The sequence below is a fragment of the Sporothrix brasiliensis genome (genome assembly GCF_000820605.1).
Source record: "Sporothrix brasiliensis 5110 chromosome Unknown Cont17, whole genome shotgun sequence".
NCBI lineage: Eukaryota > Fungi > Ascomycota > Sordariomycetes > Ophiostomatales > Ophiostomataceae > Sporothrix > Sporothrix brasiliensis.
Genome location: NW_024467136.1, coordinates 722,497 through 739,130, shown reverse-complemented (window position 1 = coordinate 739,130; position 16,634 = coordinate 722,497). Strand labels below are relative to the sequence as shown.

Here is a 16,634-nt window from a genome sequence, read left to right as displayed (position 1 = left end):
AGAGTACATGACGACCAGACTCTCACAAGTCTGAAACCCAAAAGGCGACGTAATCACCAAGGACCTGGTGACCAACCTTCATTGACGAACTCCAGCTGTGCATTTGTCCAGCAGAGTAGCCTCGACGACGAACGAAGAGCTGCAAAAGCCTCAAACTTGACGACGCTCGCAGCTTCTGGTTGCGAACCTCTAGAAAACCCGGAAAACGACACCTTGGTACGTCTTCGTCCCTCATTTGCGCCCTCAAATCTTTGCCCTGGGCACTGCATCCCGTCACATACTGTTGCGACGGTCTCGATCTCTACCCCAACATTTATCTAACACAAACCTGCGTACCTCCAGGAAACAACGGTGCAATTCCCCGCTGCCTGATTCTAGATCCAAGTTACGAGAGTTTTATCGCTCCTTCATCCTCTCCTCCCATTTGACGCCCACAGATCACCTGAGCCTGTCGAACAAAGACGCTCAAAGGTTTGCGGAGACCTTGACTCACAGAGGCACTATCGCACCGTCGAAACTCGCCTCCTTTAAAATAACAAAAGAGAAAAAAAAAACGGAAAAGAACGAAATAGCAACTTCATAAAATGGCCGACCAGCAACACGAGGTCGACCTCGACTCCATCATCGACCGACTTCTCGAGGTCCGCGGTAGCCGCCCTGGCAAGCAGGTTCAGCTTCTGGAAGGCGAGATCCGCTTCCTGTGCACCAAAGCGCGCGAGATTTTTATCTCGCAGCCCATCCTCCTCGAGCTGGAGGCGCCGATCAAGATCTGCGGCGATATCCACGGGCAGTACTACGATCTCCTGCGCTTGTTCGAGTATGGTGGTTTCCCTCCTGAGGCGAACTACCTTTTCCTGGGTGACTACGTCGACCGTGGCAAGCAGTCCCTCGAGACCATCTGCCTCCTGCTTGCGTACAAGATCAAGTACCCCGAGAACTTCTTCATCCTGCGTGGCAACCACGAGTGCGCTTCTATTAACCGTATCTACGGTTTCTACGACGAGTGCAAGCGCCGCTATAACATCAAGCTGTGGAAGACCTTCACCGACTGCTTCAACTGCCTTCCCATTGCCGCTATCATTGACGAGAAGATCTTCACCATGCACGGTGGTCTCAGCCCTGACCTGAACTCCATGGAGCAGATCCGGCGTGTTATGCGCCCCACGGATGTGAGTGATACCAGTGTAGCTTTAATGGCCGAACCAAAGCTCTTGGGGGGAAGACACCTGCTAACCTCTTTTGTATAGATCCCGGATTGCGGTCTGCTGTGCGATCTTCTGTGGTCCGACCCCGACAAGGATATCACGGGTTGGAGCGAAAACGACCGCGGTGTCTCGTTCACCTTTGGACCTGACGTCGTGTCGAGGTTTTTGCAGAAGCACGACATGGACCTGATCTGTCGTGCTCACCAGGTCGTCGAGGACGGCTACGAGTTCTTCTCGAAGCGCCAGCTCGTCACGCTGTTCAGTGCCCCTAACTACTGCGGCGAGTTCGACAACGCCGGTGCCATGATGAGCGTAGACGAGAGCCTGCTCTGCTCGTTCCAGATCCTCAAGCCGGCCGAGAAGAAGCAGAAGTATGTTACCCTATCTACCCGCGCCCCTCCCCTCGTCTTTTCGTTCTCAGACGACCGATGTGTTCCTAACGACATGCTAATGATTATGTTCTTCTAGGTTTGGCCGCCGCTAGTAACCTAACCTGCTAGTCTTGACTCTCGTCCCCCCACCGCCAGGGCTGACCTGTCAACCATACTCTATGTGAACAGACTTTTATCCCGAGCTCTTGTAATGCTACGCTTTCTTGCTCGGCCGCTGCCACAATCAGCTTTTGCTCACCTTTGACCCCACCAAACGCCGCCGACTCCCGAGCCGCGCGACGAACGGACCGACCGCCTCACTGTCTGCTAGGGATGTTTTTTTTTTTTTTTTTCGTGTTTTTATCTGCATCATGCTCACTGGTTTCTTTCTCTTTCTCTTCGTTTTTTTGAATCCTTGTTGTCTGAGTGTACGAAAGCGCAGCAGTGGGTCGGTCCGTGTGTGGGCTAGAAGTCTTAAGGGACGGGAGGTTGCGGCCGGTTTCTTGGCTCTGTTTCTCGTTTTGCCTTACTTTGTTATTTTCTTCTCTCTTCCTCCTCTATTCTTGTTCACCTTCTTCTCTTGTGTCCTGTTATAAATTTTGGAGTGGCCATTCTCAGTCGGGCTGTTTGTTGATTTCGCTCGTCCCATTCCTCGGATTTGCCGGTCAACCAAAGAACCACCCCAATTAATACAGAAGGACACCCGTAAAACATACGAATTGCCATTGCAGCACATACAAAAGTCCGCACCTTTATTATCAACATGTGTACGACGTATTCTCCGCGTCAATAAGTCATGGTCGGCTAAGCCGTCTGTACACCGTGTAGTGACGCACTTGACGGCGTGCGACCGGTTCTTGGCGAATGGGCTCCTGATTCGAAGCATGGCCAGCCACTTCTCATTGCAGCCCGCCATGACATCCATATCCACTCATCACCGGAGTCCGCTATCGTACACTCCTGTCATTCCTCTAGAAAGCCCGTCTCTCACTGGCAATCTTCACAGAATGGTGCTGCATCAGCATTGTCTTTGGTCTCGGCGTCACCAGCCACTGACGGTGGTGCGCCCGTCGGTGTAGCTTCGGCCATGGGGGCAGGGGCTGCCTGAACAGCGGGCGCAGTAGCAGCCTTCCCGTAGTTGCGGTCCACGTGCCCGAGATCCCGGCCCGGCTCGATGACGTCTCGCACGCGCCGCTTCAGTTCCTTTGTTTCGGGGAACCTGCCTTCCGTCTTACGGTCCCACAAGAGGCGCGGGGCAGCCGTCCCCGTGCTCGATGCCGCATCGGCCGTCTCAATGGTGACTGCAAAGACGCCACCGGTCGCCGGCTGCAAAGCGACCTCCCCCAGGGCCGGTCCAAATGTCGACAGGAGCTCCTGGGCAAACTGTCCCGAGAGTCAGTAGTGAGCGTGTACTACAAGGAAGAAAAAGCAGGGGAATACATACATATGCGGCCCGTAACATCCACTTGCACTACGTTGCAGTTTACGGTGAGCTGCTGAATCTCTGTCATCTCCCACTATGGGGTCGGTAGTCTCGACCTCACCTGTGTGCAAAACTGAATCGCAACGCGGGGTAGCCGGACGGGGGCCTTCGTCGGGATTGTCGACGGCGGTTGCTCAGGAGCGGAGCTTCTTGTGTCCAATGTGGCCATCTTTTGTTTGTTTGATAATACCAGTTTAAAGTATTTTGCTCGTAAATGAGGTTACAAAGCACAGAATAGTGGAAGAACGATCTGTGCGTCAGCAGTGTCTCTGTGGGGTTGGCGCTTATCTTTCTGGCGAAGTTTTCTTTTCGCCTCCCATTAAATGCCACTACGTGAGTTTGATACCACAACAGATAGCTCATGTTGTTCTAATATGTAGGTGGTTTCAATTTTTATTTGTATTGAAATTTATTCACGATCCTCTTTCCTGTTTTTGTTTATTTATTAATTTTTACCATTAAAACCGAATAAAAAATCATTGTTTTTAAATGTGTAAGAACAAAACCCAAAGTGTTCAAAATAATGAAATAAAAGACCATATTTCTGTGTTTTTAAGATGAACTGAAATATTTGTTACGACGGCCATAGTCTCACACACTGCGTTAACTTTATACGAGCAATATACATGGTTGCAAAGGAAGCATATTCTCACTCGTTCAGGTCGCCCTACGTACAAGCATACATGCAATCGAATGTAGTTTTTAAAAAGTGTTTTCTCCAGGTTTTGGACTAAGTCGCGGAAGTAACTACTACATGGGATCCCAGGGAGGTATATATGGCAGGCGTGGAAAACGCACAGGAGGATTCTTGGAAACCGAAACGAGAAAGAAAATAGAATGACAAAACGACGTAAAACGACACAAATAAAGCAACAGACATAAGAGAGCCGTGGTAAGAGACAAACCCCGAAAAAGAGAGATAGAGAAAGGAAATCGGTGAGCATGACAAGAGGCCGAGAGAATTAAGAGAGTAGTTGGGAGGGCGTGAGCGAGGATATGAGGCAGGCCGAACGCAAGAAGAAGTGCGGCACATGGAGTACATTTGTAACGAAAGGAGGGACAAGCAGACAAAGAGCTGACCGGCGAGAGGAGGACGGGGAAAGGGGTAAGAAATAAAACATAAGAAAAGCATCGGAACTAATAAAAACAGTTGAATGAAGACGAAAAAGGTGGAATAGCGTCTCGCCGGTAGCCGTTGATAGCAGGCTGTCGAAATATTTGACGCCTGTTTGCACGTTTCCTCCTGCCAACCTGGCCTTGTGCCTCTTGTCAAAGCTCGCCAGTTGGTCGTAGATCGCCCACGTTTGTTGGGTGACGTGGAGGGTCGTGGGGTTGAGCTGTATTTTGAGTTTTTGCTGTATTTTTAGGTGGTTTTTGAGTCTGCATGATCGCCTTGTTGACCTATACCCGTCGTCTTCCGATTCTTCGATGTGGGCGGACAGACATGCATGCCGGCGTTCTTGTCTAGTGTTGCTTGCTGCGTAGCGGGCGGCGTGTAGGAAGCATCGCCCGTATGATCGCATACGTATATCGTTCGCGAGATCGAATCGACGGAGTCACCTTACATGACAACACAGCAACCGCCGCTCTGCTGCGGCGCATACGGGTCTTCACTCTTGGGAACAACACCCCACACGGACGGCACCATGTAGTCGCGTGTGCTGTTGCAGTAGGCGATAATGCTATGGTAATGTTAGCATGAGGCCAGGAGAGGGGCGATCGACACGGTTGAGTATCGTGATGAGGTCAAAAGGCGTCGGCAATCGCTTGGTGGCAATGGTTGGAGCTGGAAGAGGGCATTGTACAAACCTCTTCGACGCCTGGCTGACGGGAATCCGCTCACGGTCCAGGTCTTCCCGCAGACGGCTATTGAGCTCTGTTAACCGCCGCAGCTTGAGGTCGGCCATGCTCTGCTTCGTCCTCCGCACCTGCGACGGATCGCCAACGTCCCGGGAAGTGTATTGAGGCATGACTGAGGTGTGGTCGGTGAAATGGAGACAAGAATGAAAAGTCGTGACAGTCGTGAAAAAAACCCCACAAGACACGGGCAACTTGTGATAGTCTCGCTTCTGTAAATGATGCAAAATAAAAAACAGTGTCAGTCGCGATTGGTCTAAGAAAATGGCAAGGTGGAGAAGGCTGCGAGTTTAAAAGGAATGTGATGCAGGTGCAGGAGTGTTTGCTGGTGCACGTCGCGTGTCGTTGGAGGCAGTCGATTGTGCTATTTATGAAATATCGCAAGAACGCCGTTGATCTGGGTGAAAAAGCGTCGAGAATTGGAAGCTCAGATGGGACAACAGCTGCAGGCAGGTTTTGGCGTGCGCCTTGTCGTGCTGCGTCGAGTCAATTGTCCCTCCTCTGCCGTCGATGTGCGGGTTTTCTTCGTTTTTGCAAATCCAAATTGTTTTGTCGAGCGATACCCCTAGCTGGCTCGTTGCGAACTTGTTGAAAGGCGACTTATAGAGAATGACAATGGTCGTCGATGAAAGCTGAAGACGCGTAATGAGAGGCAGGACGAGTAGACGAGAGTCGAGAAGTTGTCGATTGATTTCGTGAACTGAATTTCGAGTTTTTCGCGTCGCTCGGTTTGCCCCCTTTTTGTCGCATATGCAGTTGAACGCGAGCAGATTGTAGGAAGCCGAGTGAAGTGGCTGTGGAGGAAGAGGGGGTCCTTCGAAACTTACCGATCTGGTCAATAAAACACAGATGTCAATGTCGTCGTGGGAAGGATGACAGCAGATGCACCCAAAATCGTGATCGCGACGAAGGTTCGATATTGAGCGGAGAGATGGGGAGAGGGAATGGGAGGACGAAAAAAGAAAAGAATTGGCACCAGAAAGCCCAAATTAGACAGGAAATAACGGCAGGAACGAACGGGAGCGTGGGACCAAAAGGGGAAGGCCAGAAAAGGCACCAGAGCAAAGAGAGTTAGCAGACGAAAATAGGGTGCCGTTCAAGCAGTAGCCTGTATTACTCCGTTTACGGTAGGGGAGGGGGAAACTGGAGCCTGTAACAAGCTAAGGTAACCGTACTCAATAAGGAAGAGAGGGGCTGAAGGTGCGTTGAGCGTTGCGGCGGTGCGGGTCGCGCTTCCCTAAAGGACCGACCTCTGCAACAACAGCACTAAATGAAACTACTTAGCGGCAGAGCTGACCTATTGCTCCCCCGTCATGCCCTTATTGGCAAGCGCAGTACAACTGTTGCCCATAGTGCACTTCGGTTGCACAAAGTATTCGCCGTTGGCTAGCAGTTGGACAATGCTGCCCCCTGCAAAATAAGGAATAGGGAAGTGGAGGTCGTTCCGAGAAGTGCGCGAACACTATTGGTTAAATTGACTTTAGTGGAGTCTTTTCCAAATTGGCCTTGCCCCCTTTTCCGCTCCTGACCGTTATTGCAGGTGAGAAATCCATAGAAACGGAGCTCTCTGCAGTTTGTTTCCGTTGCGGCTTCGAGGACCTTTTTTATTTTTTATTTTATTTATTATTATTATTATTATCTTACCTCTACCAACGCCTCCGGTGGCGCGCTCTCCGGGAGCTCGAGCCTGCCATCCCAAGGAAATTGCAACGGGAGAGCAAAAGCCAACAGAGGCCCGCATACAGTGCTGCCGTTCCTCAGGCCCTTTTGTCCTTTACGTCAGTGTTGTTTTGGTTTGTTGTGTTTTGTCTCTACTCTCGTCTTGCCTGGCCCCTTGCCTGCTTCCTTTTCTTCTCTTCTCTGTGTGCTTTCAGCGTCTCAGTACTTTCTTCTTTCGACTTTCTTCTTTTCCTGGCTGGATGGTGCAATACGCCCCTCTGTGCAACAGGACAGAGAGGGAGGGCAAGACATGCAGGAGAACTCGAATAAAACGCTACCAGCCGAGCTAAATCAAGCCAAGCCCATCCTGCTCAGGTTCCTATCTGGTCTGTGTGCCTACAACGCCCCGGGAACCGTGGACAAGTGGCGTATCACAACGAAAATCCTCTGGGGAAGTACAGGCGGAGCGAACTGCGCGCGCACTGGACAGGCGGTGCTCACGACCTGCCAGGGTAAGAGGGGCAGACGCGTTGCACAGGCTGGACGGGACAAAGCACAGGGCACGCACCTCCTGAGGGTTGGCCTACTGTGGTAAACTTGCCGTCGGCTGTAAATATCCCCAGGGGCTGTTCCGGACAGAATCTGCAATTCCATCTCAATATATTTCGTAGAATAATTGTCGCATGGCTGAATTACCTTCTTGCCTTTGGTGACCTGTAGTCGATCGACCGGAATGCGTCTCAAGATTTGGAGGATCCTCCAAATCGTTTCTGAAGAGCAAGCCGAGACAGAGAAGATCCGCATTTGTTGGCTGACGCAGCCGACGATGGATAGGAAATGGAAGGACGAGACGACAGCAGGATCCGCGAGAAAACACTGGATCCAAGGCTCTGCTGACGTAGAATGACATATAGAACCACCCCGTGAGCTCACGACTCGAGATATGTGAAGTTTGAAGCGAGGGCGCTCATCCCAAGTTCATAAATACACCGTCAAGAGGAAGAAGCACAGAAAGGGGTTTGCATATCGTAGTCCTATCACGGTATCCATATCGCTGCCAAACGCCCAAGGGCTCTGAGCCTCCCTTGCAGCAAGTTGCACATCCGGCCCGCTTTTTTGTCTCGCTTCCTTGCCCATCACATCGTAAGATGCTTCGGCAGTCGTTCAAGACATCGTTTTCAGGCTATGGAAAGATAATTGACACATTGTTAGGCCACCGTTCGTGCTTTCTCTATTGTGTCGTTCTTTCTATTTGCTCCTTTCCAAACGCGCAGTCTTTGTGTACCCACTGACGGCAGGCGCTGGCGGATAACATGCTTCGAGAACAATACGAAAACAGAAGGAGCAATGCATTCGTCGCACCGAGACTCGCTATTGTCTCTGCCCTGACTTCGTCTTCGTCCTTGTTCGTCGTTTGCGCTTCTGTTTCTGTTCGCTCGAGTTACCCAGCTGGATCCAGGTGCACCCTGCTCAATCAACTATCTCCCTCTTGTGCTCGCATTCGTAGTCTCAGGTTCATGAGAGGTTCACTCCAATACATGGGTACGGCCGGGAACGCGCCTGCCTGGCTCTTCTTATAGGGCGCCAGAAACCGCTGTCAGGCCCTGTATTACACTGGAATCTAAGGATCAGTGGGTTGACCACACTGATGACTAAGCCGTTAATACTGGCGTCACGTGAAATGCACGAGCCCCGCCCTCCGCCCACAGACTTCGTTCAGCCAACAAAAAATCTTTTCGCGACACTCCACCCGTTCCTCCGGCGAAAAATAACAAGATCACCACGTTAGCTGGCCGTCTTCAACTGTCTTTTCCCGCCCACCACACACATCATCGGGAACTGGCACGAAGAACACTGCACCCTTCACACCATCTGTACCGCAGAGAAGGTTGCCCATCATGGTATGTGTTTGCAAACATTCAGAGCGCCCAGCACGCGAGACTTCATCCATCGAATCGGTTTCTTGTTTAAGCCCCCTTTCCACACACGTCCCCCTCCTCGTTGGCTGCACATCCCACCATCGCCCTCGTTTCGCGTCAGATGGACGCCGAATTGCTGCCCGGCCGGTCGCAGGCTTTTGTTGTTTGTTATTTGACCTGTCGCTAACTCTGTCGCCTTCTCTTCTCTTTGATGATCACAGCCTCCCCCGCCGCATCAAAAACCCGAAAATGTGCTGAAGCGGGCCAACGAGCTCATCGGCGTCAACCAGGCGCCGGCGGCTCTGACCCTGCTGCACGAGCACATCACGTCGAAACGCTCCCGCAATGTTCCCATCGCCTCGCTGGAGCCCGTGATGCTCCTCCTCGTCAACCTCTCCGTCGAACAGAAGAAGGGAAAGCTGGCCAAAGACGCCCTCTACCAGTACAAGAACATCGCCCAGAACACCAATGTCGCCACCATCGAGCTTGTCCTCAAGGACTTCATCGAGCAGGCCGCTGAGAAGGTCAATGCGGCCCAGAAGAAGGCCGATGAGGTCCAGACCAGCCTCGAGGCCTCCACCCAGGTCGACGGCACCACGAACATCGACGACCTGGAGGCGTCCGAGACCCCCGAGTCGATCCTGCTGGCCACCGTCTCTGGCGAGCAATCCCGCGACCGTACCGACCGTGCTATCGTCACCCCTTGGCTCAAGTTCCTCTGGGAGGCATACCGCACCGTTCTTGACATCCTCCGGAACAACGCCCGTCTCGAGCTCATGTACCAGAGCACCGCCATGCAGGCCTTTGACTTCTGCCTCAAGTACGCTCGCAAGACCGAGTTCCGCCGTCTCTGCGAGCTGCTCCGCAACCACGTCCAGACCGCCGCCAAGTACTCCACCCAGATGCACGCTATCAACCTGAGCGACCCCGACACTCTGCAGCGCCACCTGGAGACCCGCTTCCAGCAACTCAACGTCGCCGTCGAGCTTGAGCTTTGGCAGGAGGCCTTCCGCAGTGTCGAGGACATCCACACCCTGCTGAGCCTCAGCAAACGCCCGCCAAAGAACATTATGATGGCCAACTACTACGAGAAGCTCACGCGTATCTTCCTCGTTGGCGAGAACTACCTCTTCCACGCCGCCGCCTGGTCGCGGTACTACCACCTACTACGCCAGTCCTCCATCCTTGTTGCCAACGGCCAGGGCAAGAAGTCGGACAACCCGCCTGCCTCGGATGCCGACCTCGAGCGCGCCGCGTCGTTTGTCCTGCTGTCCGCCCTGTCGATCCCCGTCATCAGCACCACGCGCTCGCGTGGCGCCATGGTCGACTTTGACGAGGCCCGCAAGAACAAGAACTCGCGCCTCACGCACCTCCTGAGCATGAACTCGGCGCCCACCCGTGCCGGCCTGTTCCGCGACGCCCTTTCCAAGTCCCTGCTGCGTCGCGCCCGCCCGGAGATCCGCGACCTGTACAACATTCTCGAGGTCGACTTCCACCCGCTGTCCATCTGCAAGAAGATCTCGCCCATCCTGACCCAGATCGGCGAGGATGCTGAGATGCAAAAGTACATTCTGCCTCTGCAGCAGGTTATCCTGACGCGCCTGTTCCAACAGCTTTCGCAGGTGTACGAGACGGTCGATCTCGAGTTCGTCGAGAGCCTGGCCCAGTTCCCCGAGGCGTACCAGGTCACCCGTGCTACCGTCGAGAAGTTCATCATGAACGGCAACAAGAAGGGTGACCTCGCCATCCGCATGAACCATGCCACCGGCGTCCTGAGCTTCGACTCCGACATCTTCTCGTCGGCCAAGGCGACTCACGCTGGCTCCGCCGCCGGGTCTGCCGAGACGGAGGCGAAGTCGGTCCAGCGCCTGCAGAGCACGCCGTCTGAGATTGTGCGCTCGCAGCTGAGCCGCCTGGCAAAGACCCTGTACACCACCTGCTACTACATTGACTCGTCCTTCAACCAGACCCGCATCGATGCGCGCGCTGAGGCTCTGGCTCGTGCCAAGGCTGGCGCCGAGCAGGAGCACCTCGACACCCTGGGCCGCAAGGACATTATCCAGAAGCGCAAGGAGGAGGCATCGGAGTTGCAGGCCAAGCGCGAGAAGGAGAACGCCAAGATCAAGAAGATGCGCGAGCTGGCCATCCTTGAGGCCGAGCAGCAGCGCCAGCAGCAGGAGCAGAAGGAGCGTGAGCTGAAGCGTATGGAACGCGAGCGCGAGCAGATCCGGCAGACCGAGGTCGAGAACATGATCAAGGAGCTCAGGATTGGGCCGAAGGCTCTCGACATCAACAGCGAGGACCTGGCCACCCTGGACCCCCAGAGACTGCGTGCCATTAAGCTGCAGCAGCTCGAGCGCGAGAAGAACGACGTCAACGAGCGTCTGCGCGTGACGGGTAAGCGCATTGACCACCTTGAGCGCGCCTACCGCAAGGAGGAGGTCAAGAAGCTGGCCGACGACTACGCTGAGCAGCAGAAGCGTGACCTGGCCAACTACGAGGCCGCCAAGGCGGAGACCCTCAAGGAGTCGAAGCGGAAGCACGAGGCCAACGTCGAGCTCAAGCACCGCCTCAGCCGCCTGGTGTCCAACTTTGAGCAGTTCCGCGACGAGATCATTGACCGTCGCCGGGATGAGTTTGACCGCCGCCGCCGCGAGGCAGAGCGCGAGCTGGAGAAGCAGATCACCCAGCGCAAGAAGGAGTACCGCGAGCGGAAGCTGCGCGAGAAGCGCGAGCGCGAGGAGGAGGAGCGCCAGCTGCGCGAGGCCGAGGAGAAGGCCGCCCAGGAGAAGGAGGAGCAGAAGAAGCGCGACGAGGCCCGGAGAGAGGAGATGGCCCGCCTCAAGGCCCAGCGCGAGAAGGAGCACCAGGAGGCTCTGGAGAAGGCCGCCCTCCAGGCGCGCCGCGAAGAGGAGGCCCTGGCAAGACGCAAGGCAGAGAAGCTTAACGCCGGTGCCGGCATATCACGGCGCGACGCCGCCGCCGACGCGCCTGCTACCGAGCGCCGGCCAGTTCTTAACCTGCCCGGGGCCCGCAGCTGGCGCGAGCGGGAAGCGTCTAAGAACTCTGGTGCTGGTGCTGGTGCTGAGGGCGCTGGTGCCGCTGTCGCTGCGCCACCCGCCGCCTCGGGTCGCCCTGAGCGGACCAGCACCCCGATGGAGCGTACTGACTCCAACGACCGCCCGTCGGGCCCGCCGCGCCTGAACCTGGCCGGAGGTGGCAAGCCCTCGTGGCGTGACCGTGAGGCCGCCAAGGTGTCCTCGGACGCCCCGAGCGCCGCCGGACCCAGCTCTAGAGACAGCCCGGCACCGCGGACATTCTCTGGCCGCGGTCCGCCGCCTGCCCGGACAGGGACCCCCCGTGGCGACGGTCCGAGCCGTGACGTCAGCCGCGACATTGGCCGCGAGAACGGCCGTGGCGACAAGGCCGCCCGCGAGGAGTCGCCCGCTGCTCCCAAAGAGGCGCTGACCGCGTCAGGCGCCCCCGGTAAGTACGTGCCCAAATTCCGGCGCGACGCTTAATTTTGGGGACGCAGACGGGGTGTGTGGGCAAGCGTCATTGTTGTTACAGTTAGGCAAGTGAAAAAGAAATAAAAATCCATGCTCGGGTAGCGCGGGAACGAGGGGAGCAAAGCGCCGTTTTGTGTCATTTATAAACGGCAGGGCGAAGAGAAAAACCACAAAAGTATCTGCGCCGTCATCATGTCAGTGCGTCTCTTTGATGTTTTTGTCTTTGTGTTTGTGCATGTCTTTTTTACTTTTTTAAACGGGAGTTTGGCTTTCTTCCTGTTTATTGCCTTGTTACTGATCAGTACCATTGAATTATTATGTTCTCATTGCATCGTTCTGTCTTTCCTATTGTGTCTTTCCGTGTCGTGAACGTTTTCCATTCTCCTTGCGTCTTCACATTTGTTCTCTATGAGGTCATACAATGAACGAACACTGGGAAAGCGTAGCACTACACAAGTAAATAAATCCAGATTGAAATATAATCACTCTATGCGGACATGGAGGGACGAAGCAAGAAAGGTCCACCTCTCGTAAACAGAGGTTGTCGTATATTTATGCAAAATAATTTTAGATATCGCAGGCTTAAAGCAACAAACAGCAATGCGGGAATACGACGGGATCATGCACTTGGCTCGTCCCTGGAAGACGACTCTGAATTCAGTGCCAGGCCTTCCACTTTGTGCAGGGGCGACTCCACAGCCACGCTCGCGGCCTTTTGGTTTGGCGAGACCCGATGGTGGTGGTTCTGGTGATGGTGCGCAACGTCTCTCTCCTTGTCCCGCAGACTTGGCGACGCCGGGCGGCTGTCCTTGCGCCGGAACAGACTGATGTACTCGCGCTGCGCGACGTATTCGCTCGTCACATAGCCCAAGATGCCCTGAATGTCGCGACTGCGATGGCCCATGATACGGGCAATCTCCGTCGACGAGTACTTGACGAGAGCACGGCCGACTTCGGTACCGGATGCGACCACGCTGGGAGTCGTAATGGCAGGGGCAGTTCCGTCAGCAGAAGCTGCCGGCTTGCGATCGACGACCACAATGCGAACGGCATCGTTCTCGGAAAAGGGGCCTTCGACATCAACGACGCCGACTGGTAGCAGGCCTGCGCGCTCGACGAGGGCCTGGTATGCGCCCTGATCGACAAAGACCGTACCGTGAGGCGCGAGGCCGTGCAGAATCCAGAACGAGCGGTCGCGGACGGGCTCGGGCCAGGGGAGGAAGCGTGTGTGGAGAGGAGGTTTGGTGAGGGTGGTGCTTCCAGAGAGCGAGGGAGCCATAGAAGACGCCGAAGGGACGGCTGAGGCTGGCATTGACGCAAAGGACGAGGACTTTTGCAGCAGGGAGTTGCCCTGCGTGGTCTGGATGTGTGCGAGAATCTGGACGAGGTTGTCCGGTGTTGATGACCGTGTGATGACGGTTGTGACGCCGGCGGATGTAGCCAAGCGGGCAGCCACGATCTTTGTGGACATGCCGCCCGTTCCCAAAGCAGAACCAGGAGTAGAAACTACGCGTGTTAGCACAGGGCATTGCTATGGTCAGAAATGACAACAACGGCTGGGAGAACGAGGTGAGCAACAAAACATACTGTCTGCTTCCAAAGCGTTAATGTCATCGACGACCTCGATGGGTTCGGCGTCTGGGTGTTGGCGCGGATTCTTGGTGTACAAGCAGTCGACGTCGGTCATGAGGAACAGGAGATCGGCGTGGATCATGGCAGCCGTGATGGCGGACAGCGTATCGTTGTCACCGAAGCGGATTTCCTCGACGGCCAACGTGTCGTTCTCGTTGACAATCGGGATGACGCCCATATCAAACAGCTCCGCAAATGTGTTTTGGGCCCGGAGATATTGGGTACGCTGGGGAACATTAGCAAAGATTCACAGCTGAGCCAGCCGGCCATGACAGTACAGTGTCTTACATCTGCTATATCGTTCCGTGTCAAGAGGATCTGGGCAATGGGCTGCCGCAGATGGCTGAACAGCGAGTCCCAAAGGCCGATGAGACGGCACTGGCCAATAGCGGCAAGGGCCTGCAGCTGGGCCAGGTGCTTTGGGCGGTTCTCGACGTCCATTCTCCGCAGTCCGACGCCAATGGCACCAGACGAGACAATGACGACGCGGTGGCCATCTTTGCGAAGACGCACGGCAGTCTCGACAATCAGCGAGAGCGTCGCAATGAGCGGCTCATGGCTTGTTGCGTCGATAATGGAGCTTGTTCCTGAGAAGGGTATTAGTGCAAAAGAGCAGAGCAGAAGGGCCTGATACATGCAACGTACCGAGCTTGATGACGATGCCCAATGGCCGTGGACCCTTCATGGCTGGAGGTTGCAATGTTAGACCGAGGTTTTGGACGAAGTGCGAGACAGATGTTTGGCGTGAGGTGCATAGTAAGAGGCATGAGAGAAAAGGCGAGGAGAACTTGTGAACGGAGAAGAGCTGTATGTATACATGTATCACTCCGTACGCTTGATGTGTGTATATATACTGTGCTGATGCCGCTTCTCCAACGACTCAGGGCGTAAGGACACTGGTAAGATCGGGGAGACCAAGCGATCGAGACACGTGAAAGCAACCGGCCAGAAGCAGAGGGAGACAGGGAAGAGGACAGAGAGTACAGAAGCGGCTCGACGCAGTAAAAAAGAACAAGAAAATAGCTCGGGCGGTTTCTTACACGAGTGATGGACGCTCTGCTGCAAAAGACTGTTGGGTGGATCCATTGTCGGGATGCCCAGCCGGGGGTGGTCAAGGACAGGGGAATGATTAGCGATGGAAAGAAAAAGTCTGAACAGTGGTCCGGTCCTGCAGCACAGCAATGGCAGGGCAGCCACCGAAGAGACTGTAGATTTGGAGACTGAAGATGGAAAACTGGAGAAGTTTGAACGCTCCAGGCAGATGTACATTCAGGGCCGCAGTGCACCAGCAAGGGCAGTTGCGAACGACATGCGCATGCCAAGGTTGGAAAAGGAAAAATTGTACTCTAGTTTCTGGGAAAGGGCGTGGCCAAGGGCGCACTCGGCTGGTTGGTCAATTGGAGTCATCGGGGAAGTGACGACCGGTCGTCGACTGACTGTCCTTGCCGTCTTTTTTCTTTCCCGTCCCACCACTAGCCCCGATGTCGGGTAGGCGCAGTATGGGAAAGGCAGAGTAAGATTGTCAGTGCACTGAAAACACTGAATTGGGCGCGCTAAGAGCGCTAGAGCACAGCGGATGAGCTTCCACACAGCCTTTGCTGGAGCTTGTCGTTCTGGGGGTCACGGGACGAGCACTGTTCACCGCCTAAACCACGAATTTTCGCTCTATCGATAGTTGGCAGAATCGGTCGCTGGACGGAAGCGAGGAGAACATCGCGACGATCAACAAAGCATTTTTCGGCGCCTCCACGACCTCCCTTACAATCATCCACAGAACACAGAATGTCGACGTTACCACCACCACAAACAGCAGACACTGCTGCGTCACCCGTAGCCGCTCAATCCACTTCCTCAATATCGAGCCCACTGCCGTCGTCTTCCTCTTCGTCTTCTTCCTCCTCCGCATCTTCTCCGTCCTCCGCAGCGCCTCCGTCGTCGAGCAATGACCGCCTCCAAAAGTTCCTCGAGAACGACCCTGCCCGCACGGGCTTCGACCCCAAGACCAGCTGGTGGATGACCTACTTCCGCATCCTCAGCGGCCAGGTCACGCCGGAGGGCGTCCACCACTACCGCGAATGGCGCTACCGGCAGAACGAGGCGCGCGACTGCAAGCGCTGCGAAGACGCCCGCGACTACATGCTCAAGTACTCGCCGATTGTGCGCTTCATGGCCGAGAAGACGACACAGCTGGGTGGGCACAAGCTCGACAGCAGCAACATTGTGTGCGCGCGGTGCCCGGCGCGCGTCACCGAAACGCCCGAGGGCGAACTGCGCATCGTGCGGCAGGGCGGCGGTTTCCACCCGGACTATGGCATTCTGCTGTGCGCCAACGAGATGCGCGACCGCAAGCATCTGGAGGACAATCTGGCGCACGAATTGGTGCACGCGTACGACCACCTGCGGTGGAAGGTGGACTGGGACGATCTGCGGCACGCGGCGTGCTCGGAGATCCGGGCGTCGATGCTGAGCGGCGAGTGCCGGTGGACGCGCGAGTCGATTACGCGCGGCAACTGGACGCTGACACAGCAGTTCCAGCGGTGCGTGCGAATGCGGGCGATCCAGTCGCTGACGGCGCGGCCGCGGTGCAAGGACGACGTGCACGCGACCAAGGTGGTCAACGAGGTCTGGGACTCGTGCTTTAGTGACACGCGGCCCTTTGATGACATCTACAAGTAGGGTCGGTGGGAGGCGGAAGGCGCAGGAGGCGGAAGATGGAGTGAAAGACGAGAACCGAGGGTGGAAGAATTCCATACTTGCATTCGTGCACATGCATAAACGCGATGAAGATGAATTTCAAATGTCAATATCCCCATTCCCTGTATTCAGCCATGTACCAACAAAACGAAACCATACCAATATGTAAAAAGAATGCATTATAAGAAGCCAACGGATTCACGAAACAAAAAACGCCAAAGTATCAGATCCCGCATATGCATGGTTCCAGCAAAGGTGCACTCCTGCCGTTTCGCCAGAGTAAATCATATCTCCTTCTCGTCTCT

At 55.1% G+C, this 16,634-nt stretch overlaps 6 protein-coding genes across 6 annotated transcripts; 3 read left to right on the top strand and 3 right to left on the bottom strand.

The window, feature by feature from the left end:
- Nucleotides 1–584: 584 nt before the first annotated feature.
- On the top strand, nucleotides 585–1,738 carry SPBR_02945 (protein phosphatase 1, catalytic subunit; the record flags this gene model as incomplete). Its single annotated transcript, XM_040761248.1, has 3 exons — nucleotides 585–1,169; nucleotides 1,248–1,580; nucleotides 1,733–1,738. 3 exons carry the CDS (start codon nucleotides 585–587, stop codon nucleotides 1,736–1,738), a joined length of 924 nt encoding a protein of 307 aa, XP_040620200.1.
- An 825-nt stretch (nucleotides 1,739–2,563) lies between these two features.
- Nucleotides 2,564–3,228, bottom strand: SPBR_03245 (selenoprotein W family protein; the record flags this gene model as incomplete). The annotated part of the gene is made up of 3 exons (XM_040761548.1): nucleotides 2,564–2,959; nucleotides 3,021–3,047; nucleotides 3,121–3,228. The coding sequence occupies 3 exons, from the start codon at nucleotides 3,226–3,228 to the stop codon at nucleotides 2,564–2,566; spliced, it is 531 nt and encodes a 176-aa protein (XP_040620199.1).
- Nucleotides 3,229–4,620: 1,392 nt separating this feature from the next.
- On the bottom strand, nucleotides 4,621–5,029 carry SPBR_03341 (guanine nucleotide binding protein (G protein), gamma, other; the record flags this gene model as incomplete). The annotated part of the gene is made up of 2 exons (XM_040761643.1): nucleotides 4,621–4,741; nucleotides 4,869–5,029. The coding sequence occupies 2 exons, from the start codon at nucleotides 5,027–5,029 to the stop codon at nucleotides 4,621–4,623; spliced, it is 282 nt and encodes a 93-aa protein (XP_040620198.1).
- A 3,586-nt stretch (nucleotides 5,030–8,615) lies between these two features.
- SPBR_02236 (translation initiation factor 3 subunit A) lies at nucleotides 8,616–12,015 on the top strand (the record flags this gene model as incomplete). The annotated part of the gene is made up of 2 exons (XM_040760539.1): nucleotides 8,616–8,657; nucleotides 8,716–12,015. The coding sequence occupies 2 exons, from the start codon at nucleotides 8,616–8,618 to the stop codon at nucleotides 12,013–12,015; spliced, it is 3,342 nt and encodes a 1,113-aa protein (XP_040620197.1).
- A 607-nt stretch (nucleotides 12,016–12,622) lies between these two features.
- On the bottom strand, nucleotides 12,623–14,320 carry SPBR_02662 (glutamate 5-kinase; the record flags this gene model as incomplete). Its single annotated transcript, XM_040760965.1, has 4 exons — nucleotides 12,623–13,509; nucleotides 13,591–13,861; nucleotides 13,924–14,222; nucleotides 14,281–14,320. 4 exons carry the CDS (start codon nucleotides 14,318–14,320, stop codon nucleotides 12,623–12,625), a joined length of 1,497 nt encoding a protein of 498 aa, XP_040620196.1.
- A 1,097-nt stretch (nucleotides 14,321–15,417) lies between these two features.
- Nucleotides 15,418–16,311, top strand: SPBR_03117 (uncharacterized protein; the record flags this gene model as incomplete). Its single annotated transcript, XM_040761420.1, has 1 exon — nucleotides 15,418–16,311. One exon carries the CDS (start codon nucleotides 15,418–15,420, stop codon nucleotides 16,309–16,311), a length of 894 nt encoding a protein of 297 aa, XP_040620195.1.
- Between the last annotated feature and the right edge of the window lie 323 nt (nucleotides 16,312–16,634).